The sequence below is a fragment of the Schistocerca americana genome, chromosome 2, assembly GCF_021461395.2.
Source record: "Schistocerca americana isolate TAMUIC-IGC-003095 chromosome 2, iqSchAmer2.1, whole genome shotgun sequence".
Taxonomy (NCBI): Eukaryota; Metazoa; Arthropoda; class Insecta; order Orthoptera; family Acrididae; genus Schistocerca; species Schistocerca americana.
In genome coordinates this window covers 560,980,227-561,007,414 of record NC_060120.1, presented here as the reverse complement: position 1 = coordinate 561,007,414, position 27,188 = coordinate 560,980,227, and the positions used below count along the sequence as shown (strand labels likewise).

The window sequence follows — 27,188 nt, the reverse complement described above, 5'->3', positions numbered from 1 at the left end:
TAGTGAAGGGAGACGAAAATTTAATAGTCATGGTTGACTGGAATTTGGTAGTAGGAAAAGGGAGAGAAGGAAACGTAGCAGGTGAATATGGATTGGGGCTAAGAAATGAAAGAGGAAGCCACCTGATAGAATTTTGCACAGAGCACAACTTAATCATAGCTAACACTTGGGTCAAGAATCATAAAAGAAGGTTGTATACATGAAAGAAGCCTGGAGATACTGACAGGTTTCGGATAGATTATATAATGGTAAGACAGAGATTTAGGAACCCGGTTTTAAACTGTAAGACATTCCAGGGGCAGATGTGGACTCTGACCACGATCCAGTGGTTATGAACTGTAGATTAAAACTGAAGGAACTGCAAAAAGGTGGGAATTTAAGGAGATGGGACCTGAATAAACTGACTAAACCAGAAGTTGTACAGAATTTCAGGGAGAGCGTAAGGGAACAATTGACGGGAATGGGGGAAAGAAATACAGTAGAAGAAGAATGGGTAGCTTTGAGGGATGAAGTAGTGAAGGCAGCAGAGGATCTAGTAGGTAAAAGGACGAGGGCGAGTAGAAATCCTTGGGTAACAGAAGAAATATTGAATTTAATTGATGAAAGGAGAAAATATAAAAATGCAGGAAATAAAGCAAGCAAAAAGGAATACAAACGTCTCAAAAATGAGATCGACTGAAAGTGCAAAATGGCTAAGCAGGGATGGCTAGAGGACAAATGTAAGGATGTAGAGACTTATCTCACTAGGCGTAAGACAGATACTGCCTACAGGAAAATTAAAGATACCTTTGGAGAAAAGAGAACCACTTGTATGAATATCAAGAGCTCAGATGGAAACCCAGTTCTAAGCAAAGAAGGGAAAGCATAAAGGTGGAAGGAGTATATAGAGGATCTATACAAGGGCGATGTACTTGAGGACAATATTACGGAAATGGAAGAGGATGTAGGTGAAAATGAAATGGGAGATACGATACTGTGTGAAGAGATCGACAGAGCACTGATAGACCTAAGTCAAAACTAGGCCCCAGGTGTAGACAACATTCCATTAGAACTACTGACAGCCTTGGGAGAGCCAGTCCTGACAAAACTCTACCATCTGGTGAGCAAGATGTATGAGACAGGCGAAATACCCTCAGACTTCAAGAAGAATATAATAATTCCAATCCCAAAGAAAGCAGATGCTGACAGATGTGAAAATTTCCGAACTATCAGTTTAATAAGTCACGGATGCAAAATACTAATGCGAATTCTTTACAGACGAATGGATAAACTGGTAGAAGCCAACCTCGGGGAAGATCAGTTTGGATTCCGTAGAAATATTGGAACACGTGAGGCAATACTGACCCTACGACTTATCTTAGAAGCTAGATTAAGGAAAGGCAAACGTACATTTCTAGCATTTGTAGACTTAGAGAAAGTTTTTGACAATGTCGACTGGAATACTCTCTTTCAAATTCTGAAGGTGGCAGGGGTAAAATACAAGGAGCGAAAGGCTATTTACAGTTTGTACAGAAACCAGATGGCAGTTATAAGAGTCGAGGGACATGAAAGGGAAGCAGTGGTTGGGAAGGGAGTGAGACAGGGTTGTAGCCTATCCCCAATGTTATTCAATCTGTATATTGAGCAAGCAGTGAAGGAAACAAAAGAAAAATTCGGAGTAGGTATTAAAATCCATGGAGAAGAAATAAAAACTTTGAGGTTAGCCGATGACATTGTAATTCTGTCAGAAACAGCAAAGGACTTGGAAGAGCAGTTGAACGGAATGGACAGTGTCTTGAAAGGAGGGTATGAGATGAACATCAACAAAAGCAAAATGTGGATAATGGAATGTTGTCGAATTAAATCGGGTGATGCTGAGGGAATTAGATTAGGGAATGAGACACTTAAAGTAGTAAAGGAGTTTTGCCATTTGGGGAGCAAAATAACTGATGATGGTCGAAGTAGAGAGGATATCAAATGTAGACTGGCAATGGCAAGGAAATCGTTTCTGAAGCAGAGAAATTTGTTAACTTTGAGTATAGATTTAAGTGTCGGGAAGTCGTTTCTGAAAGTATTTGTATGGAGCATAGCCATGTATGGAAGTGAATCATGGACGATAACTAGTTTGGACAAGAAGAGAATAGAAGCTTTCGAAATGTGGTGCTACAGAAGAATGCTGAAGATTAGACGGGTAGATCACATAACTAATGAGGAGGTGTTGAATAGGATTGGGGAGAAGAGAAGTTTGTGGTACAACTTGACTAGAAGAAGGGATCGGTTGGTAGGACCTGTTCTGAAGCATCAAGGAATCACCAATTTAGTATTGGAGGGCAGCGTGGAGGGTAAAAATCGTAGAGGGAGACCAAGAGATGAATACACTAAACAGATTCAGAAGGATGTAGGTTGCCGTAGGTACTGGGAGATGAAGAAGCTTGGACAGGATAGAGTAGCATGGAGAGCTGCATCAAACCAGGACTGAAGACCACAACAACAACAGGATGATGCCATGCAGGTGACCATAGCTGTACTGCAGATTTGTTTGTAGGTAATGCCTTTGAAGGAGAAGTAATTGTGGGTGAGGATGTAGCTGGTCATGGCGACTAGGGAGGATTTTATTAGTTTGGAATCCACAGGGTGTCTGGAAAGGTTGTGTTCGATAGCAGTATTGCCTTTGGCATTAGGAATGTTAGTGTACAGGAAGGTGGCATCAATAGTGACGAGCAGGGCACCATGTAGTAAAGGGACACGAACTTTGGAAAGTCGGTGGAGGATATGTTTGGTATCTTTTATATAGGAGGATAGGTTCTGGGTGATAGGTTGAAGGTGTTGGTCTACAAGAGCAGAAATTCTCTCAGTGGGGACACAGTAACTGGCCACGATGGGGTGTCCTTGGTGCTTAGGTTTATGGACTTGTTGGCATGTAGAAGGTAGGAGTGCGGGGAGTGGTAGGGGTGAGTAGAGAAATGGACTCCAGGGAGAGGTTCTAAAATCCTTAAGCCTATCCCACTCTAGTACTTTTAGGCTTGCATGTTTTAATGTGTCGCAGAGTGGCTGGCTTTTCCTTTTATTCTCGTGGTCTGCCAGCCACGATCATCTCCTCTCTTATTTTTATCCCTTCCACCTGTTTCTTGCTTCTCTCTGTGGCTTTCTTTTCCTGTTTTGTCCATTGTAATGTTGCTTGTCCTTCTGTCATTCTTCTTGTTCTTCCTTTCTCCTGTTATTGTGTTGTATGTGTCTTTTCTTTTCTTCTTTTCCTAGTGTAATCATTTTACTTGGAGCAAGGGACCAATGACCTCACTATCCTATCAAAGACAGGGCTACCTGTGAAACCAGCTGTGTGATCTACAAACTAAGCTGCAACCACTGTGCTGCATTCTATGTAGACATGACAACCAACAAGCTGTCTGTCCGCATGAATGGCCACAAACAGTGGCCAAGAAACAAGTGGACCATACTGCTGCTGAACACGCTGCCAAACATGATGTCCTTCATTTCAATGGCTGCTTCACAGACTGTGCCATATGGATCCCCCCCACCAACAACAGCTTTTCTGAATTGTGCTGGTGGGAACTTTCCTTGCAATACATCCTACGTTTCTGTAACCCTCCTGGCCTCAGTCTTCTTTAGTTACTGACCTCATCCATCCAGGCTGTTCCCTCTATTTCCCTCCTTTTCCGCTACTTACCCCCCCCCCCCCCCCTGCCCTCTGTCTAACCTGCAGTGCTTCACTATCCACCAACCCCACCATACTATCCCTCCCCCTCCCTGCCCCAGCCTCTTTCTTTACCCCCACCCAGTTGCCACTCCCATCATGCACTGGTGGTGCTGCTGTTCACAGTGTGGTTTCAGTTGCCTGAGACTGCAATTGTGTTTGTGAGTTGTGTGTGTGTGTGTGTGTGTGTGTGTGTGTGTGTGTGTGTGTGTATTGTTGACAAAGGCCTTAATGGCCGTCCTCAGCTCGTGGTCGTGCGGTAGGGTTCTCGCTTCCCACGCCCGGGTTCCCGGGTTCGATTCCCGGCGGGTTCAGGGATTTTCTCTGCCTCGTGATGACTGGGTGTCGTGTGATGTCCTTAGGTTGGTTAGGTTTAAGTAGTTCTAAGTTCTAGGGGACTGATGACCATAGATGTTAAGTCCCATAGTGCTCAGAGCCATTTGAACCTTAATGGCCAAAAGTTTTAGTTGTCTTTTTGTTGTGCCTATCTGCAACAGCATCTCCGCTATATGGTGAGTAGCAACTTTCCTTCTCATAATATTGTTACATTCCATCCTGGATTTTCCATTGTTTGATTTTTGCGTGTTGGTTATTGTCTGCATTACAATTCGCCGGGTCCATCCCCCCACCCCCACCCCCCTTAAAAAAAAGTTTTTTTGTCAGATTTTCAATTTGTTGGCTTTCCTTTGTCATCATCTCATCTTTTGCACTTCAGTAACATTAAGTATCCATGAAAATTGTTCAAATCTGTCGCACTTTATGCCTGCAAACTTTACCAACCACACTCTGCTGCCATGTTAGTAAAACTCTATAGGCTGTTTTTAAAATAAGACATTTATTTTAAATTTCAAAAGTACAGCAGTAATGAAAAACCCATAACACATCCAAAGTACAGCTAACTAGGAGTTTCTACAATGTCTAGTCACTACTTCAAAAGAATATTAATGTATGTAATAACATTGAAACCAAAATTACTTTCACAATCTCAAACTTTGTGACCACCACAGAAATTTCTTTAATTACTTTTAGCCTCTGCTCACAACATACTTTTTAAAGGGATATTGATGTGTAAGTAGGGTCCTGAATCTGAAAATACTGAATACTGCTGAAACCACTTCACAATTGCGAAATATGTATAGGAATTGGAAATACAACCTGAGCAAGGGGGGGTAAAGGAAAAGGATGGGAGAGGTCTAGGAAAAGGGGTACCACCACATGGGATGAGAAGGAAAGACTGATTGTTGGAGACTCTCCCCAACAGTCAGTCTTTCCTTCTCATCCCATGTGGTAAGTCTCCCCTGACCTGCAGTTCTGGGTGACTTTCCTGAAACCTACCCCTTTTCCTAGACCTCTCCCATCCTTTTCCTTCACCTTCTTCCTCTTCCTTCAACCCTTCTGCCTGAAGAAGGAGCCACTGGCTCTGAAAGCTTGCCTAATTACAACCCTCTTTTATGTGGGTGATCTGCCACTGCTTGATGAGTAGATTTTTTTATTTATTCAATTAAATTATTTTGTCAAAAACTGAGTTTTTTGTTGAGAATTTATTGGAGCATCTTGTAAAAAATTGAAAGAAATTAGTCAAGAACTTTTTGAGATTTTTGTAACAAAGTTAAACAACAGGTTCACTTTATGTAGTAGTGTAGATAACATTCACTGTGAAAAGTCACATCTACTAATGAAACTTAAATTACGGGTTAAGCTTAACTGAAAATTTTAAAGCATATTTGGAATGTATTTTCAAAAGGTGGGCACAAATTAGCCGCCAGCTCCCCTGTTATTTCAAGGGTTAAAACAGACTCTATAATTGATGATTTCATGTGCAATACTGAACTCGAGAAATTTCTCCATGTGAATATGTGATGTTTTCTGCATCAAGCTCAGTATGTCATTGTCAGTGTGTATCACATATACTTTTTCAAATGCACTTTTGTGACACGCAAAGTGTAGCAGTACAAGTGTGCAACTTCAATCATAAGACACATGAAGGTTTCAGATTGGCTATGTAATGGTAAGACAGAGATTTTGAAACTAGATTTTAAATTGTAAGGCATTTCCATTGGCAGATAGCGGACTCTGACCACAATTTATTGATTATGAAATGTAGATTAAAACTGATGAAGTGGCAAAAAGGTGGGAAATTACGAAGATGGGACCTAGATAAGTTGAAAGAATGAGTCTCAGAGAGAGAATTAGGCAATGATTCACTAGAACAGGGAAAAGGAATACAGTAGAAGACTACTGCGAAGCTTTGAGTGATAAAATAGTGAAGGAAGCAGAGGATCAAATAGGTGAAAAGGCAAGGCCTGACATAAATCCTTGGGTACCGTAGGAGGTATTGACAAATTGATGAGAGGCAAAAATACAAAACAGTGCCAAATGAAGCAGGCAAAAGGGAAAAAAACCGTCTAAAAAACGAGATTGACAGGAAGTGCAAAATCACTAAGCTGTAATGGCTAGAGGCCAAATATAAGGATTTAGATGATTTAGAAGGATATTTCACTAGGGAAAGATAGATACTGCCAACAGGAAAATCAGAGAGACCTTTGGAGAAAAGAGAAGCAGCTGTATAAATATCAAGAGCTCAGATGGAAGACCAATATGAAGGAAAGAAGGGAAAACTGAAAGGTTGACAGAGTATGTAGAGGGTGTATACAAGGAAGATGAACTTGAAGGCAATATTATAGATGAAGAGGACATAATGAAAAGAGATGAGGATGTTATATTGTGAGAATAATTTGACAGGACTGAAAGACATAAGTGTAAACAAGACACCTGGAGTAGATGACATTCCATCATAAGTACTGATATCATTGAGAGACCCAGCCATGACAAAATTATTCCATCTGGTGTCCAAGATGTATGATGACTCGTTACTGCCTTTAATGTTGTTGTTGTGGTCTTCAGTCCCGAGACTGGTTTGATGCAGCTCTCCATGCTACTCTATCCTGCGCAAGCTTCTTCATCTCCCAGTACCTACTGCAACCTACATCCTTCTGAATCTGCTTAGTGTAGTCATCTCTTGGTCTCCCTCTACGATTTTTACCCTCCACGCTGCCCTCCAATGCAAAATTTGTGATCCCTTAATGCCTCAAAACATGTCCTACCAACCGATCCCTTCTTCTAGTCAAGTTGAGCCACAAACTTCTCTTCTCCCCAATCCTATTCAATACCTCCTCATTAGTTACGCGATCTACCCATCTTATCTTCAGCATTCTTCTGTAGCACCACATTTCGAAAGCTTCTATTCTCTTCTTGTCCAAACTGGTTATCATCCATGTTTCACTTCCATACATGGCTACACTCCATACAAATACTTTCAGAAACGACTTCCTGACACTTAAATCTATACTCGATGTTAACAAATTTCTCTTCTTCAGAAACGATTTCCTTGCCATTGCCAGTCTACATTTTATATCCTCTCTACTTTGACCATCATCAGTTATTTTACTCCCTGAATAGCAAAACTCCTTTACTACTTTAACTGTCTCATTTCCTAATCTAATCCCCTCAGCATCACCCGATTTAATTTGATTACATTCCATTATCCTCGTTTTGCTTTTGTTGGTGTTCATCTTATATCCTCCTTTCAAGACACTGTCCATTCCGTTCAACTGCTCTTCCAAGTCATTTGCTGTCTCTGACAGAATTACAATGTCATCGGCGAACCTCAAAGTTTTTACTTCTTCTCCATGAATTTTAATACCTACTCCGAATTTTTCTTTTGTTTCCTTTACTGCTTGCTCAATATACAGATTGAATAACATCGGGGAGAGGCTACAACCCTGTCTCACTCCTTTCCCAACCACTGCTTCCCTTTCATGGCCCTCGACTCTTATAACTGCCATCTGGTTTCTGTACAAATTGTAAGTAGCCTTTCGCTCCTTGTATTTTACCCCTGCCACCTTCAGAATTTGAAAGAGAGTATTCCAGTTAACGTTGTCAAAAGCTTTCTCTAAGTCTACAAATGCTAGAAACGTAGGTTTGCCTTTTCTTAATCTTTCTTCTAAGATAAGTCATAAGGTTAGTATTGCCTCACGTGTTCCAACATTTCTACGGAATCCAAACTGATCTTCCCCGAGGTCCGCTTCTACCAGTTTTTCCATTCGTCTGTAAAGAATTCGCGTTAGTATTTTGCAGCTGTGATTTATTAAACTGATAGTTCGGTAATTTTCACATCTGTCAACACCTGCTTTCTTTGGGATTGGAATTATTATATTCTTCTTGAAGTCTGTGGGTATTTCGCCTGTCTCATACATCTTGCTTACCAGATGGTAGAGTTTTGTCATGACTGGCTCTCCCAAGGCCATCAGTAGTTCTAATGGAATGTTGTCTACTCCCGGGGCCTTGTTTCGACTCAGGTCTTTCAGTGCTCTGTCAAACTCTTCACACAGTATCTTATCTCCCATTTCATCTTCATCTACATCCTCTTCCATTTCCATAATGTCGTCCTCAAGTACATCGCCCTTGTATAAACCCTCTATATACTCCTTCCACCTTTCTGCTTTCCCTTCTTTGCTTAGAACTGGGTTGCCATCTGAGCTCTTGATATTCATACAAGTGGTTCTCTTCTCTCCAAAGGTCTCTTTAATTTTCCTGTAGGCAGTATCTATCTTACCCCTAGTGAGACAAGCCTCTACATCCTTACATTTGTCCTCTAGCCATCCCTGCTTAGCCATTTTGCACTTCCTGTCGATCTCATTTTTGAGACGTTTGTATTCCTTTTTGCCTGCTTCATTTACTGCATTTTTATGTTTTCTCCTTTCATCCATTAAATTCAATATTTCTTCTGTTACCCAACGGTTTCTATTAGCCCTCGTCTTTTTACCTACTTGATCCTCTGCTGCCTTCACTACTTCATCCCTCAGAGCTACCCATTCTTCTTCTACTGTATTTCTTTCCCCCATTCCTGTCAATTGTTCCCTTATGCTCTCCCTGAAACTCTCTACAACCTCTGGTTCTTTCAGTTTATCCAGGTCCCATCTCCTTAAATTCCCACCTTTTTGCATTTTCTTTAGTTTCAATCTGCAGTTCATAACCAATAGATTGTAGTCAGAATCCACATCTGCCCCTGGAAATGTCTTACAATTTAAAACCTGGTTCCTAAATCTCTGTCTTACCATTATATAATCTATCTGATACCTTTTAGTATCTCCAGGATTCTTCCAGGTATACAACCTTCTCTTATGATTCTTGAACCAAGTGTTAGCTATGATTAAATTATGCTCTGTGCAAAATTCTACAAGGCGGCTTCCTCTTTCATTTCTTCCCCCCAATCCATATTCACCTACTATGTTTCCTTCTCTCCCTTTTCCTACTGACGAATTCCAGTCACCCATGACTATTAAATTTTCGTCTCCCTTCTCTACCTGAATAATTTCTTTTATCTCGTCATACATTTCATCAATTTCTTCATCATCTGCAGAGCTAGTTGGCATATAAACTTGTACTACTGTAGTAGGCATGGGCTTCGTATCTATCTTGGCCACAATAATGTGTTCACTATGCTGTTGTAGTAGCTAACCCGCACTCCTATTTTTTTATTCATTATTAAACCTACTCCTGCATTACCCCTATTTGATTTTGCATTTATAACCCTGTAATCACCTGACCAAAAGTCTTGTTCCTCCTGCCACCGAACTTCACTAATTCCCACTATATCTAACTTTAACCTATCCATTTCCCTTTTTAAATTTTCTAACCAACCTGCCCGATTAAGGGATCTGACATTCCACGCTCCGATCCGTAGAATGCCGGTTTTCTTTCTCCTGATAACGACATCCTCTTGAGTAGTCCCCGCCTGGAGATCCGAATGGGGGACTATTTTACCTCCAGAATATTTTACCCAAGAGGACGCCATCATCATTTAATCATACAGTAAAGCTGCATGTCCTCGGGAAAAATTACGGCCGTAGTTTCCCCTTGCTTTCAGCCGTTCGCAGTACCAGCACAGCAAGGCCGTTTTGGTTAATGTTACAAGGCCAGATCAGTCAATCATCCAGACTGTTGCCCCTGCAACTACTGAAAAGGCTGCTGCCCCTCTTCAGGAACCACATGTTTGTCTGGCCTCTCAACAGATACCCCTCCGTTGTGGTTGCACCTACGGTACGGCCATCTGTATCGCTGAGGCACGCAAGCCTCCCCACCAACGGCAAGGTCCATGGTTCCTTTAAATAGATTCAAAAACAGTAATTTCAGTGATGTAATATAAATTTAAAAAAAGGAGTGGGTATCACCAAGCGATGGTTGCACATTTTGTTGTCTGCAGTACATGTGGCTAAGGGTAGTAATACAACCAGTGCTTCATACTGAGTTTGGTGTGAAGCTAAGGTTGCAACATAGAGAAGGGAGATTAACCATCATCAAAAACTTTTAAATGTTCACGGGGCCTGTGTCCGAGTGGCGTAGGGCCACATGACGATGTCGTCGTCAGTAGATTAATGATTGAATCATCCTTTGCATAGCTTGCATGAAAATCCTGCAAAATACAAATAAAATGACCAGTTCAAGTATCTGAGAGACGTGTAGCAAAAGACGCAATGAAAAGTAATGACTGAACATGAAAAGTGTTTGCTCATTAATGTCCACTAACAATATGCCGTCAATGCATCTCTTCCAGCCATGATCCTATGAAAACACGTCACACAAATTTGAAATCATATAAAAGTGACATGGTTTTTGTTATAAATAAAAGGCAGAATAACTTTAACTTCATACAGTGTTAAGAAAGCCTAATAATCATTTACATAATAATCTTCACAAAGAGCACAGTTGAATGGCATCCATATCTTATGAGAGTAAGACAATGAAAGACAAAACTCAGAATAGATATAAAAAAACATCCAAAGCATAAAAATGTCAGGTGAACAAAATTGGTCCATTGAATATATTTGAGGTTATACGAGTTGATACATTCACGTAAATGCATAAATTTAAAGTAGAGCACAGTTGCTTTGTTTACATAGTTATTTCACAAATAGTTCTTACATACAAAATAGGAAAAGAAAAAAGGTAGTAATACAGTGAGACAGTTGAAATATACTCAGGCTTCAAGAAGAATGTAATAATTCCAATTCCAAAGAAAGCAGGTGTTCACAGGCATGAATATTATTGAACTATCAGTTTAATGAATCATGACTGCAAAATACAAGTACTAATTCTTTACAGATGAGTGGAAAAACTTTTAGAAGCTGATCTGAAGAAAGATAAGTTTCGATTCTGGAGAAATGTAGGAACATGCAAAACAATACTGAACCTATGACTTCTCTTGGAAGATAGGTTAGGAAAAGGCAAATCTACATTTATAGCATGTGAAAGACTATTTACAATGTGTGTAGAACCCAGATGGCAGTTACAAGAATTGAGGGGCATGAAAGGGAAGCAGTGGTTGAGAAGGGCGTGAGACAGAGTTGTAACTTATCCCTGATGTTATTCAATCTTGACATTGATCAAACAGTAAAGAAAACCAAACAAATGGAATGTAATCAAATTGAATCAGGAGTAGCTGAAGAAGATACAATAAGAAATGAGACACTATAAGTAGCAAATGGGTTTTGCTCTTTGGGTGGCAAAATAACTGATGATGGCTGAAGTATGGAGGATGTAAAAATGTAGATTGGCAATAGCAAGAAAAGTGTTCCTGGAGAAGAGAAATTCGTTAACATTGAGTACAGATTCAAGTGTCAGGAAGTATTTTCTGAAGGTATTTGCCTGCAATGTAGCCATGTATGCAAATGAAACGCAGATGATACACAGTTTTGACAAAAAGAGAATAGAAGCTTTCTAAATGTGCTGCTACAGAAAAATGTTGAAAATTAGATGAATCAAACAATGGAAAATCCAGGAACACACACACACACACACACACACACACACACACACACACACACACACACACCGTTGCAGGGGTGTGTGTGTGTGTGTGTGTGTGTGTGTGTGTGTGTGTGTGTGTGTGTGTGTGTGTGACCACCATATGGTGATTAGCAACTTTCCTTTTCATAATATTGTTGAAGATTAGATGGGTAGACCGCATACCTAATAAGGAGATACTGATTGGAATTGGACGTACAAGCAATTTGTGGCAAAACTTGACCAAAAGAAGGGATTGATTGATCAGACATGTTCTGGGACATCAAAGGATCACCAATTTAGTATTGGAGTGATGTGTAGGGGGTAAAAATCGTGGAGAGGATGTAGGTTGTAGTAGTTATTTGGAGATTTGAGGCTTGCACAGGATAGAGCAGTACGTAGAGCTGCATCAGACCAGTTTTTCGGCTGAAGACCACAACAACAGTGGTATGAATGTGTTCTTTCCTAGGTTTGAAACAGAAACTGCTTGTGTAATTTGATGGAGCTAGATCGTTAATGCACACAAATTTGCAAGGTACATGTGAGTAGACTTCTAAATATATTATAGTCTTATTTACATAGACTGTTATCAAAGCTACATAGAAATATGGACAACTCGTCCTAACCCTACCATATTAAATATATAAAAATAAATGAAAGTGAGCAGAGTCATGCTGTGGCTGTGTAAACTTGTTACCATTAATTATCCCCTATTACTATAGTACTGTTAAGTACTCGCTTTGCCCACAACTTTCCAGTGTCTTAATTGCTTTCACAAACCTTCATCTTATAATTCATAAGATTTTGTTGCTTTGCTTGTGTTGAAAATATTTAGTTCCTCAAAATCATCTAGGGCAAAAATGACAAAATGAAAGATGAAACCTTTTGCGTTTTATTTAACAAATCAGTGGTCAGCATAACATATTAAAGAATAATGGGGCTGTCTCTGGCTTGTGAGATGAATGTTAACACTAGTTTGTGTATAGTGGTCATGCATATCATTATTGGTTTAATGATGTCAACAAACTGTTGCCTGAGAGAAAATAAAATTGTAAAGTAAGAATTCATTCATTTATTCATTGTGTTCTGTTGGTCCTATTGTGAAGAAGAACCATTGTGGATATGAAACAAGGTGAGATATGTGTTAAAAAATTGGCCAGGTGATAGTAGGACTCGCACACTGAGGGCTCTGCACAAACTTAATTATGTATATAGACCCTTTATTCGTTCCAGGAATCAAGAATATTGACAGTTTTTTGCCTGTCATTGAAATTGATACTGGCAAGGTATCAATCTCAAGGATTCCTAGACTTTTGAAAATGTTTTAATTTCACATTTGAAGTCTAATAACAAATGACAAAAAGAAATATTTTTGTCAGGTGGTATAATTATAAATTATTTCTCCCTTTACTTGTAATGTGAAACCTTGCTTCATGCCAAACTTCATGATTCTAAGTGAACAGGAAGTGTACCCTGTGGGTTTTGATGAGTAGGTTTTCGAGTATCGAAATATGTGACATATCTTTTGATAGAACTGCTTGAAGCTTAAAACTTTTACATGCCAAGGGCCATAGTCCTCAAAGTGTGACATAAATTTGAACTTCATATGTCTACTCGTTCCTGAGAAATAGTGTTCTTAACCCTCGAGTGGGCGCATCTATGTATAAAGTGCACCAGTCACAAATAACATTGTCTTGTACTGTTCCATTGTTATTGTACAATTGTGAGCCTGTACCTACTTCTTCATTATTGATTCAGCTAGCACAGTAATAATTTGTGCTGCGATATGTCCAAGTGATCAGCAATAGTATACAATAAACAGCGAGACAGGCGAAAAAAAATTACGACCCGGGCAAGAAAATGACCCTGCTTCCAAGCTAGCAGCACAATACCACAGTGAGACAGTTATGTATAAGATAATTAGTAATCAAGTAAGTGGATGGCAGAGTCTGATGCAACTACATTGTGTACAAACAGAGTGATCTAATGAAAACTTTATTTTATTATTGTTTAATTGAAAAATGATTTATCTCATATATTATCATTGTTTAGTTACACAAAGATGTTTACTGTGATTTTGCTCGTAAATGATTACATTGGTAACATAAAGACAGCTATTCTTTACGTGTGTACAAAGTGCACCATGCACACGCTCATGTTATGAAAAATGGTACGCTTACTCAAGCGTTAACAATCGAACAGACAGGTGGACAACAGATTGATCTTATAAGGCTTCCATTTTTACAGATTGAGACATGGAGTCCTAGAAAGATGAGCGTATATATTAAAAAAGATAAGGAATGGTTAGAAGATAAATCTGTACAATTTTTTACAAAAATAAATTATCACTGTGCTGCCGTATACTATTTATGCTTACTCAGGCTAAATTTTTCAAAGCACAAGTATCAGAAAAACTGTGTCCATGTGATGGATCATCATTGTGGCATCAGAACAGAAAATGATAAGCTTGAAATACTAAATCCTGTCATAAGAATTTGCTGCGCCAAAGAATGTGTTAACACAGTTTCTATTTTTGATTGTTGCATGGACATGAAAAAGTAAGGTACAGAACTAAGAGACCAGGAAATTGTGAAACAAATTAACAATATTATGAAAAAGATAGATCGCTACTCACAGTAAAGATGACACTTTGAGTTGCAGGCAGGTGCAATGAAATGGATGCTACACATTGCACTTTTAGCCAAAGCCTTCTTCAGAAAGAAAACACACAAGGAAACACACTTCACACAGACATGACCACTATTTTTGGCTTCTCCAGTCAGATTACAGTTCTGCCACGTCAAACTGAAGCAGCAATCCAAAGTGCGGCAGAGAAAAGGAGGGATAACAGGGTACAGGTGGGGTAGTGAAGTCATTGCTGCCTTATGGAGGGTGCAAGCACTAGAGGGTTGCAGGACAGACATAACATTTGGAGGCACTGGGCGCGAGGGAGGGGGCAGCGGAGTGGGAAAGGAAGGAAGCAACGGTAGATGATGGAATGTTCTGCTGTCGTGACACAGGTAGTGTGCTGCTTGAAAGTTGCACATTGTGTCAAGCATTCTCAACTATGACAACAGTAACTTCCTCATCAATTTGTGGCACAATTGGGCATTGTCCTCTCCCCAGGAGTAATTCCCAAATTGCCTTTCGATTCAATCTTTCAAATAAAGTTCTTCAACACCAGCACAGAAAGAGGACCTCACCGTATTCCTTTAATAGGTCAACACTTGCAAAGAGCAGCAGTGCTGTTGCTGTGCTGTTTTGATAAAATAGCTGTACGAGTAAAGCCCTGTCCACTTTGAGCAGGCTATTAACTGTCAGCAACTGTAATGCATGCTGATGCATGTGTTTCAACCTTGCGTAACCATGCCAGTTCTGGTGCCTAATTGCAAGTCATGACACAAACACCACTGCAAGTCCTGCAGTAGACAGTGTGAACATCATTCCTGCAAAGGCTCAAGTAGTGAAAGTTTAATTATAACCACCCTATATATTGAGTATGCAGAAAAACCTCTCTCTTCTTCCAGAAATTTTTTGGTCACAATATCCCGTGTGGCTGGAAAAATACAGGTGGATCCAGTCTTTAACAAAAGTTGCAGTGCAAGTGCCCAGAATGAAGATGTTTGCCAAATGAAAATACAGACAGGTTTCATAAACATGACTGCACATTTCACTGGATAGTTTTGTTAAGAGAGCAAACACCGTGATACTAGATCCATATTCAGGATGACACAATTTCAAATTCCTGTCCGGCTACCCAGATTTAATTCTCCTGCAATTTCCCAAAATAATTTAAGGCAATTCTGAAATAACATGGCTGACTTCCTCCTCTCATCTGAGCTAATACTCCATTTCTAACAACCTCATTGTTGATGAGGTGTTAAAAGCCTGATCATCGTTTCATCAAACACTGCAGTAAAACGATCTCACAGGAGTCTGATTCTGTAGTCATGTTCTGTAAAACAGAAGCAAACTGAAAGCCAGGTATATAAAAATGGGTCGAATGAGTCTGTGTTGCATATTATCATTCCAGTGTACCCATGTGAGGACTGCCATTCATGGCATAGCTTTTGGAATATTTTGATATCTCTCTGGCACAGGCGTGATGACAATGATGTTAGGGGGCCTTCTTCAGCTGCCATGCATCTACATCATCATTGGTACTTCTCAAAGCCTGTTAAGGGGCAAGTAATATGTTGCAAGTGCACTATCAGTACATCACCATACGAGCTCAAATTACTCTGGTTTACAATTTTGGTAATTTCATGGGATGTTACATGATGCTCTTACAGTTACTAAATGAAATCAAGATGAAACTGTATTGTATTTTTTGTGATCTTTAAACATAGTACACAAATTACATCATGATATCAGTCAAATCAGTAATGATATGATGGTAGATGATGGACAGTGCTATGATGGTTACTTTTGAGTTGTACTGTACATTGCTTCACATAATGGGTACAATCTGAAAGGAGATGCGTATTAAAGAGTTCAGAAAATAAATAAATTATAGATATTTCCAGAAAAAAAACATACACAATGAACTAAGGAATATTTGAACTCTGCAAACAGTATCATCACCACACTATTCTGGTAGGTTACAGGCTCTTACACTTAAAAATTTATACTCATTTGTCCTTTTACACACACTTGCATATATAACAAAAATGGATAAATTGACTTCACACATACGCCTCATGTTGTTCAGCCATCCTGCTGCTTATTGTGCCAGATCATATCCTAAGAATTCCTGTATGCTGTAAAAATAGTCCTCTACTATGATTGATCCTAGATGATTCTAAAATTCTGTAGCTCTGTGATGTTCTTTATTAGTGTTGGGAGATAATACCATAATTTTATTCTCATGTATGTAACACCATTGCTGCACAGTTTTTTGAATTTGTGTTTCAACACTGTCTCCTATCACCTCCTTCAGGATTACCTACCATGCTGTGTATTGTTCTTCTGTTGACATGCCTGAAATGAGCACCATCCGGTGCCTTGTGTGCAATTTTAACATGTATGGAAATATGGGTGTGTGATTTGCATTTATTTATTTAGCATTTGGCAATACAAACTGAACTTCAACTTTAGTGTTTAAAGTTATGTGAGCGTATTTTTGTGGTGAGATGTATGCAAATATTTCATCTCCTTTATTTAATCTTATGATTCAATGCTAATAGTTTTCAGTGCATAGTCTATTAAAGGGCACTACTGTAATGACTACGACTTTGATGTTGAGACTAGAACACATCGTGCATAGTAAATAAAAGATTTGAACAGCCATCTGAGGTGGTGTACAGATGATGCTGTTGTTTATCATGTAGGAAAGTCATCATCAGATCAAAACTAATGACAAAATGATTTAGGAAAGATATGTGTGTAGTGCAAAAATTGGCTGTTGAGACTAAGTAATAAAAAGTATGAGGTCATCCACATGAGTGTTAAAAGAAATCCATTAAACTTCAGTTACATGATACATCAATCAAATCCAAAGCCCATAAATTCAGCTAAATACTTAGGATTTACAATTACAAAAGACTTAAATTGGAATGAACACGTAGAAAATGAAGTGGGGAAGGTGAACAATAGACTGCATTTTATCGACAGAACACTTAGAAGATGCAACAGATCTACTGAAGAGAGTGCCCACACTACACTTGTCAATCCTCTTTTGGAGTACTGCTGTGTGGTGTGGGATCCTTCCAGATGGGATTAACAGAGTACGTTGAGAAAGTTGAAAGAAGGGCAGCACATTTTGTATTGTCGAGAAATAGGGGAGAGAGTGTCACGGAAATGATACAGGATTAAAACAAATACATTTCTTGCTGCTGCAGGATCTCCTTACAAATTTTCAATCGCCAACTTTCTCCTCTGAAAGTGAAAAATTTCATTGATGCCAATCTACATAGGGAGAAATAATCATCATAAATAATGGAAATCCGAGCTGGCACGGAAAGATACAGGTGTTCTTTTCTTCCACACACTGTTCAAGAGTAGAATAATAGAGAATCAGCATGAAGATGGTTCAATGAATCATCTGCCAGGGACTTAAGTATGATTTGCAGAGTAGCCATGTAGATGTAGATGAAAAACTCAGATTGGACAAATCCTTTATAGTCCACAGCTCGTGGTCTCACGGTCACGTTCTCGCTTCTTGAGCACGGGGTCACGGGTTCAATTCCCAGTGGGGTCAGGGATATTCACATGCTTCAAGATGACTGGGTGTTTGTGTTATCCTCATCTTTTCATCATCATTCATGAAAGTGGCAGATTGGACTGAGCAATGTTTGGAATTTGTACAGGCACTGATAACGGCGCAGTTGAGCATCCCGCAAACTAATCATCATCATCATCATCATAAATCCTTTATAAACATAGTTACAATGACATTTTATCAGAATGCAGAAGATCATTCATTTAGGTGCATGGGACTTCAGGACAAGATAGAAAACAGCTTTTTACATCAAAGTCAATGTAATTATGCAGCCTTTTTATTTCTAAAAGGGTCTGCATGCTACTAAAGCTCAAAAATTCAGTGTCACACTATGCCAAGTTGTGCAAAAATATAGCCCCTAAATGAACCTCTATTTTCACTTGCCATATTGGTGTTATGGACGTGAAAATAAAATTGACTGTAATCTTTGCCAACAAATCTAGGGCCAGTGTGAGGTGGATGCCTACTCGTAGTTACTTGTAGCTATGACCAATGCCAATGATTGATTGCCAGTCATGCAGTCAAATGATAATGGGTCTTCAGCTTATTTATGTACAATCTCCTACAATTTCCATTTTAATTGTTATACTTTTTGTGAGTCAACTGCCAGTGCTTACATCAAGCATCAGTCCACTGCAGATATTCCTGCATTTAGCTATAATTTTCTGGTGTTTCATTTTCTCTGTATAGAACAGCGTCATTTATGAACAGCCTCGAGGAGCTCTATTATCCACCAGATTGTTTCCAAATATTTTGAACAGTAATAGCACTGTAAAACTCTCAAGGCTGTTCTTGAAGTTTGCTTTTACACGAGACAAGCGTTCTCCATTAAGAATAATCTGTTGGGTTGTAATCAAAGAGCTTGTCCAATATTCCATAAGTGCATATTTCATTCATTAGATGGCATTGTGTAACTATAAAAAGTTCACCCACAGAAAATGCATTGAAAATGTGTTCCAAGTGCCATTAAAAAAAAAAAAAAAATTTAGTGTCGTTGAGAGACAGACACAAGTGCAGAAGAAATGTGTGCAAACAAAATTACAAACACAAGTAGGCCTAAACATACAAATAGGACAGAAACCTTCTGTAAACATATACACAGATTGTCATGGGTGTGGTCTATCAAAAATTTTATGTTCTTGTAGTTATATGCACTTAACATGAAAATGAGGGGAGGGGGGGGGGGGGTTGCCAACGATGTTTATAGGAATGATTTCTCATTTGTCTAGTGGTGTACAAAATCTGAAGGTAGTACTGGACTCTAACAAGAACAAAAATATGATCATCATTGAAATACCACATAGATATGACCTTATAAAAGAGTCATGTGTAAATAGAGAAATTATTAAGGCCAACAAACAGTTTGAGGAGATCTGCAAAATGTATCAAAACACTCAGTTTCTATCTGTTGACGGCTTACAGAGAGACAGTTTCACAAAGCATTGAATGCACATAAATGGAAAGGGTAAGCGACTTCTCAGCTATAAAACTCTGGAAATGTTGACCGCAGATAGCAAAAGAATAAATCATGTGTCTAAAATAGCAGAACCAATTGTTGGGTGCCAACCACAAACAATAGCACAGCAGCAACCACCAACTGCAGCAGCTACTGCTACTTTAGCAGAACCAACACCAGTGGCAGCTAAATCAGCATCAACAAAAACAAAAGTATTATCAGAAGCAGCAGCAGCAATAACCGAAAAAGCAATGTCATCATCATCCCAGTCAACAGCAGCAGAGCCACAGTCACAAGTGGCAGCAGCATCCCCAGAATCATTATTGTCAGAAAAACAGGCAACAAGAGAAGAATCAACATCAGTAATGGAAAATGCTACATCAACACCATCAGAAGTAATAGAAGCCACTCATCCCCCTAAGAAGACAAGAATTTCACCTCCATGCCATCTTAAGGATCAGTCAACACTGGAAAACTCATCAAGTGTTCATATACTGAGGAAGAGGAAAGCAACTGTTCCATCCCATCTCAATGGTTTTTTGCTGAAGGGCTACAGGAACACCACAGAAAGATAAATACAAGGGAAACTTAAACTGCACTATGATTTCGATAAATGAACACTGGCTTAGCAATCAGGAACTAAAATTAACTGTACCATTTGGATATGTGATGGCAACTAGCTACTGTAGAACAGGTACTAAATGTGGTTGTGTATCTGTATATGTTAAAAATAGTGTGAACCTAATCTATGAAATTGTAGATGGAAGTGGTCTGTGCATAGAAGCAAAATTTGAAGCTGCAGCCATAATGTTGCCCAAACAGGAAATTATAATAGCTTCAATATACCACCCACAAAAACACAATGAAGACCTGTTTGTGGAGTTCCTGGAGAAACTGATACTCTTGCTACTCAAATACATAGATTACAGTAATTAGTTTAAAGAATAGAAATGTTGACCACTTGCTAAATACAGTAAGATCCCTGAACTTCAGGTGGGTAAATGACAAACCCACAAGACAGGAAGCATGTCTATATAACATAATATGTAATTTTCATCTAAACAAAACAGAATTTGACACAGTCAAGCTATGGCTCAGACAAACTCTTTAACAGTGAAGCAACTGAAACTTTCACAGACTGGAGAAAAATTATAATACCAATTAATGAATCAAAGCTAAACAAGTTGATAAGTAAAGTGAATTTAATAATTGAGATAAAATAATAACTACTGCTGGTGCAAATGAATCTACCACCAAATTTTTAGAACTGTTAACTGAAAATTTTGAACCATGTTGTCCTAAATAAAATATTGAAGCAAAATCGTTACACCAAACCACAAAATTTAAAAAGCTGGCACACCTCACATCTAAGTAAAATAAGAATCATAATGCTACTATATCATGATAGATCTAAGCACAATAAAGTATATGAAAGTGAAAAAGATTTACGGGTCTAAAATCAAGGAGCTAAGTGCAAAGTATATTATACATATATACTGAACTCAGTGAGTAAATGCAAAGCTGCATGGGAAATTATTAAAACAGAAATAAACTGTGGTGATAAAGTATACCATATAGCAATTCCACCTGCTATTCTGAATGCACATTTTGTCAGTCCTCAATCAGATAACAGCATAATGGCGGATGTGAGTAAGACAAGAGGCAATGGCAGTATTTAAAGCAAGGTTATATTGGTCAGCACAATACTCTTAAAGTCCAAATTATGCTGACATGAGCTGTGTAAGTAGTTTGTGTGTTCGTTGACTGCATTTAGCTTGTTATCACACTAGTTCCAAAGGAATTTCCACATAGTGTTTGATTTAGTCTGTGTGTCTATTAACGTCTCTTTGTGATGCCAGTTAGGTCAGTTTTATTTCTTTGAAATTTCATACTATGTACCATCATGAAGTATTCCATAAGTTGCTTAGCCAATAAACTGTCTCAAACATACAGAATGCAGAAGATGAAACATAAAATTCAATGTCAGCTCTTACAACATGAAAAGAAACTTAGAAAAAATATCAGATAATGTGTCATATGTTGCAGCTGATGATGGTGAGTACGTATAGTCTCATATATTATCAGGTGGTAAAACACTGAAAAATGATCAGTGGTGATCTGTTCCTTCAAAAGAACAGACACCACACAGATCAAGCAGCTGTGAAATACTATGTGTAAATGGAGGGGGCTCACTGCTGCCAGCTGCAATGGGACATTGAGTGGAATCAGTGGTGACGAGCAAAAGTGTGTACCAAACTAGGATTTGACCCCGGGATCTCCTGCTTCTTGGACAGGTGCGGTAGCCACTGCACCATCCCAGACACAGCATTGTCGCAACTGCATGTATTATCTCGGTACATCTTACAGCCGATTCACACTCCCATTGTGTGCCACGTATCTGCAGTTCCTGTCCATTAAACTCCTGTTCACTACCCAGAGATTCCCACAGGAGCTCAGACGTTTTTCATGCATTCACACTGAAGGAAATGGATCTGTTGCCCAGCCAAGCTTATACAAATTTATTTTTTTTTTTTTTTTTTTTTTTTTTTTTTTTTTTTTTTTTTTTTTTTTTTTTTTTTTTTTTTTGAGTGCGTGGTGTGTGTTCCTTTGAAAGAACAGACACCACGCAGATCCAACAGCTTTGAAATACTCTATGTTAAATGGAAGAGGGATCCCTGCTGTCAGCTCAGCTGCAGTGGGACATTAAGTGGAATCAGCAGTGACAAGCAAAAATGTGTACCAGAGCAGGATTCAAACCCAGGATCTCCTGCTTGCTAGGAAGTTGCAGTAACCACTGCACCATCTGGGACACAGTGTTATCGCAACTGCATGGGTGATCTCGGTATGCATCACAGCAGTGATCTCCTGTCTATTTTCATATAGCATTTCACAGCTGCTGGACCTGTATGATATATGTTCTTTCGTAGGAACAAACACCTTGCATTCATAAAAATAATGATGAGCCTGGCTGGGATATGGATCCTCTTTGTTCAGTGTGAATGCATGAAAGACGTCAGACCTCCTGTGGGAACCTCTGAGTAGCAAACAGGAGTTTAATGGACAAGGACTGCAGATAGGTGGCACACAGTGGGCGTGTGGATCAGCTGTGAGGTGTACCGAGATAGCCCGTGCAGTGACGATAACGCTGTGTCCCAGAGGTGCAGTAGTTATTGCACCTGCCTAGTAAGCAGGAGATCCAGGGTTTGAACCCCAGCCCGGTACACATTTTCATTTTCACTCGTCGCCACTGATTCTGCTTAATGTCCTGCTGTAGCTGAGAGCTGTGATCCCCCTTCCATTTACACATACATTGTATTCTGTATGTAACAAAAGCATGTTGATATTGGTAACTTTAACTCATGTGATATGTGTTGTATTGCAGCATTGACTGGATTTGAGACAAAAAACAAGTTCACTATAAAGAACAGTGCTGGCCAGAAAGTATATTATGCTGTGGAGGATTCCGATTGCCTGACTCGCAATTGTTGTGGTCCTCTGAGGCCATTTGATATGAAGATACTGGATAATTTTAGAAATGAAGTGATTCATTTGAATCGTCCTTTGGCATGTGATACATGTTGGTTTCCATGCTGTCTTCAAGTAAGTACTCCTTTGGTTATTTCATTCATAAGGTATTTAGAACTTTAATGCAGAATGAAGTGGCACATTGATCATGAAGAACACTCGTTAATCAAAAAATGTTTCAAATCCTATATGAACCATCTAGTATTTCCACTAAACACGTAAGGCAAGATTATTTAATTTATGACCTGTTGTTGCACTTGTACACATCAAAGAGTTTTAGTTCCCAAAGAAGAAAATGAAACTGGTAGCATTCAGTCCCCTTCCTATTGTGGTTCAGAGTACAATGTGTTTGTATGAATGCCTCCACAGATAGGTTGCTCGTTACATGGCCAAAATGATAAATGTGTATCAACATAAATATTTTTGTACAGTAACTAACACTCCACAATGTTATCAGTTTCTGTTTCTATCATTCACTGTGTGCTTCATTGTTTACTCTTTGCCGGCATGCTCAGATAATTTTAAACAAATTGATTGTTTTTTGTATAATGACAGAAAAGAGTAGAAGATGCACCAGGCAAGAATGCAGTGGAACTAAAAATAAAAGTGACTGTGTTTTGACAGACGATAAATAAATTCCAAAATGAATCTTCCAGAACTGCTTGACAGATTAAAACTGTGGACCAAACCAGGCCTCAAGCCTGGAACCTGGCATTTCACTGACGACACTGTTTCCAACAGACCATACAACCTGCATCACAGCTCTCCTTATACCAGTACCTCTTCCTTACATTCCACATTTCACAGAAGTTTTTCTTCATACTTTGTGAGATGAACAGGAGTAAAGCTATGGGAGCAGGTCATGAGTTGTGTAGGGATTGGTCAGTGAGCATGAGAATTAACCACAAATATTCAAGTTCCAGGTTTGATTCCTAGTCTGACACATTGTCTTTTTAATCTGTAAAAAACTTTCATAAAGAAATTCTAAAAGACATGACAGTCATGAACCCTTCTAGAATTTCATATGACCATAGGCTACTGACATGCACTCTACAAATAGATGTACTGTGTGTCGCAGGAGGAATGGTCAGGGTTATGATGGGAATGCTCATTTGAAGCAGTAAACTCCATATGAACATGTGTCCTATTGCGAATGGTTTCCAAAATAGAATACATGAATGTACATTTGTTTTTGGGCGAGTGACATGGATGTATGTATGTGTTTTTGGCATACATGTTCAGTAACTTAGTAGATAAGAAAGCAGTAGTGTCATATCTCAATAAAGAATTTGAAACTTTCAACACAGGACAGGAGCATGTAGAAGAACCATGTCTCAAGTTGACCAAGACCTGCTGGATAGATACGTACCCAGTTGAACAGTTCATAACGGGAGCGACCCTCCATGGTATACAATCACTGTAAAGAATCTTGTAAAGAAACAGAGACCACTGCATAATAGACAGAAAACAAAGCATAGGAGTGTAGATAGAGAGATACTGAATGAAACATGTTTTGTTGTCAAGAAGCTTTCACTGACTACCGTAGCAGAATATTGCCAAAAGATCTTTCACGAAACCCAAAGAAATTCTGGTCCTACATGAAGGCTGTTAGTATCGCCAAAGTTACTGTCCAATCACTTATGGACAAAGCAGGAACTGAAACTGAGAGTAGAAAAAGAAAAGCTGAAATGCTTAACTCCATTTCCAAACATTACTTTACAATGGAAAACCCAGGAGTGTTGCCCCAATTTAATCTTTGTGACACTGAAAAGATGAGTGAAATAAGTGTTTCAGTGGTGTTCTTCAAGGCCCAATGGAATCTCCATCAGGTTGTGTACTGAATTTGCAGCCGAGTTAGCCCCTCTTCCAACTATAATCTCCTGTAAATCCCCCAGACAAAAAACTGTGCCCAGTATTTCAAAGATAGCACAGTTCACACAAATTTACAAGAAAAGTTGTGCAAGTGATCCCCAACACTACAATCCAGTATCTTTGACACTGATTTGTTGTAGAGTCTTAGAACATATTCTGACCTCAAACATAATGAGATATCTCAAACAGAATGACCTCCCCCTGCCAGCCAGCATGGATTCCGAAAACATCGATCATGAGAAACCCAACTCTCACTCTTCTCAAGAGTTACCAAAAGCTTTGGATCAAGGCAGTCAGGAAGAGGCTCCATTTCTTGATTTCCAAAATGCGTTTGACTCAGTACCACATCAGTGTCAAAAGCACTGACCACATGAGGTGTTAAGCAAAATTTGTGACTAGATTGAGAATTTTTTGGTAGGAAGGATGCAGTATGTTATCTTGGATGGAGAGTCCTCATCAGATGTAGAAGTAGCTTCAGGTGCACCCCAGGGAAGTGTGTTGGGACCCTTGCTGTTCATTTTGTATCTTAATGACCTTGCAGACAATATTGATAGTAAAATCAGGCTTTTCGCAGGTGATGCAGTTATCTATAATGAAGTATAATGTGAAAGAAGCTGCATAAATATTCAATCAGATCTTGGTAAGATTTCAAAGAGGTGCAGAGATTGGTAACTTGCTTTAAACATTCAGAAATGAAAAACTGCACACGTCACAAAACAAAAAAACAAAAATGTTTTACCCTATAACTATACTATCAATGAGTCACAATTGGAATAAGCCAGCTCCTAAAAATGCCTAGGTATAACACTTTGTAGGGATATGAAATGGAATGATCACATAGGTGCAGTCAGGGGGAAAGCAGGTGGTAGGCATCCATTTACTGGTAGAATACTGAGGTAATGCAGTCAGTCTAAAAAGGAGATGGCTTACAAATCACTCCTGCGATTCATTCTAGAATATTGCTCAACTGTGTGGAACCCCTATGAAATAGAACTTCATCTCAGAGTAGCACTTGGAACATATATCATTAATTATTTGCTGGATGTATTCCAATCTCTGTCTTCCTGTACAATTTTTACCCTCTACAGCTCCCTGTAGTATTACCATGGAAGTAATTCCATGATGTCTTAACAGATGTTCTACCATCTTGTCCCTTCATCTTGTCATTGTTTACCATATATTCATTTCCTCGCTGATTCTGTGGAGAACCTTTCTGCCTGCACTAGTCCGCTTTTTATGTCCTCCTTGCTCCGTCCACCATTGGTTATTTTGCTGCCTAGGTAGCAGAATTCCTTAACTTCATTTACTTCATGATCACTAGTCCTGATATTAAGTTTATGACTGTTCTCATTTTTGCTACTTCTCATTACTTTCGACAGATCCTGTAATTCTTCTTCACTTTCACTGAGGATAGCAGTGTCATCAGCAAATCATATCATTGATATCCTTTCACCCTGAATTTTAATTACATTCACTGAACCTTTCTTTTATTCCTACCATTGCTTCTTCTATGTATATATTGTACAGTAGACTACATCCCTGTCTTACACTCTTTTCAATCCAAGCATTTTATTTTTGGTCTTCCCCTCTTTTTATTCCTTCTTGGCTCTTGTACATATTGTATGCTACCCATCTTTCCCTACAGCTTACCCTTATTTTTCTCAGAATTTCAAACATCTTCCATTTGACATTGTTTAACACTTTTTCCAAGTTGACAAATCCTATGAACATGTCTTGGTTATTCTTTAGTCTTGCTTCCATTATCAACCACAATGTCAGAACTGCCTCTCTGGTGACTATTTTTGCTAAAGCCAAAGTGATTGCCAACTAACACAGCCTCAATTTTCTTCTCCTTTCTACAGTATATTGTTCTTGTCAGCAACTTGGATGCATGAGCTGTTAAGCTGTTTGTGTGATAATTCTCACAGTTATCGGCTTGTGCAACTTTGAAATTTCATTTTGTTGCCACTTCCTCCAATGATTATAGAAATTCTGATGGAATCTTATCTATTCCATCTGCCTTATTTGATCTTAAGTCTTCAAAAGATCTTTTAAATTCTGATTTCTAATAACGGATCCCGTATCTCTTCCCTGTCGACTCCTGTTTCTTCTTCTACCACGTCATCAGACAAGTCTTTCCCCCATTATACAGGCCTTAAATGTACTCTCTCCACCTATCTGCCCTCTCCTCTGCATTTAACAGTGAAATTCCCTTTTCCCTCTTAATGTTGCCACCTGTGCTTTTAATTTCACTGCCGGCCGGAGTGGCCGAGCAGTTCTAGGTGCTACATTCTGGAACCGTGCGACCGCTACGGTCACAGGTTCGAATCCTCCCTCGGGATGTGTGTGATGTCCTTAGGTTAGTTAGATTTAAGTAGTTCTAAGTTCTAGGGGACTGATGACCACAGCAGTTAAGTCCCATAGTGCTTAGAGCCATTTGAACCTTTTTTTTTTTAATTTCACCAAAGGTTGTTTTGACTTTTCTGTATGCTGAGTCAGTCCTTCTGACAATCATTTCTTTTTCGATTTCTTCACATTTGATATGCAGCCATATCATCTTAGCCTCCATCCACTTCCTA

General features: G+C 39.0%; 1 protein-coding gene across 2 annotated transcripts in view; it reads left to right on the top strand.

Moving 5' to 3' along the window:
- The window catches only part of LOC124595794 (phospholipid scramblase 1), a 160,287-nt gene that overhangs the window by 80,587 nt on the left and 52,512 nt on the right, over positions 1-27,188 (top strand). For both annotated transcript variants that reach the window (XM_047134682.1, XM_047134683.1), the window contains exon 5: positions 22,595-22,812. In XM_047134682.1, coding sequence (XP_046990638.1) covers positions 22,595-22,812 — 218 coding nt within the window. The remainder of the gene's footprint in view (positions 1-22,594; positions 22,813-27,188) is intronic.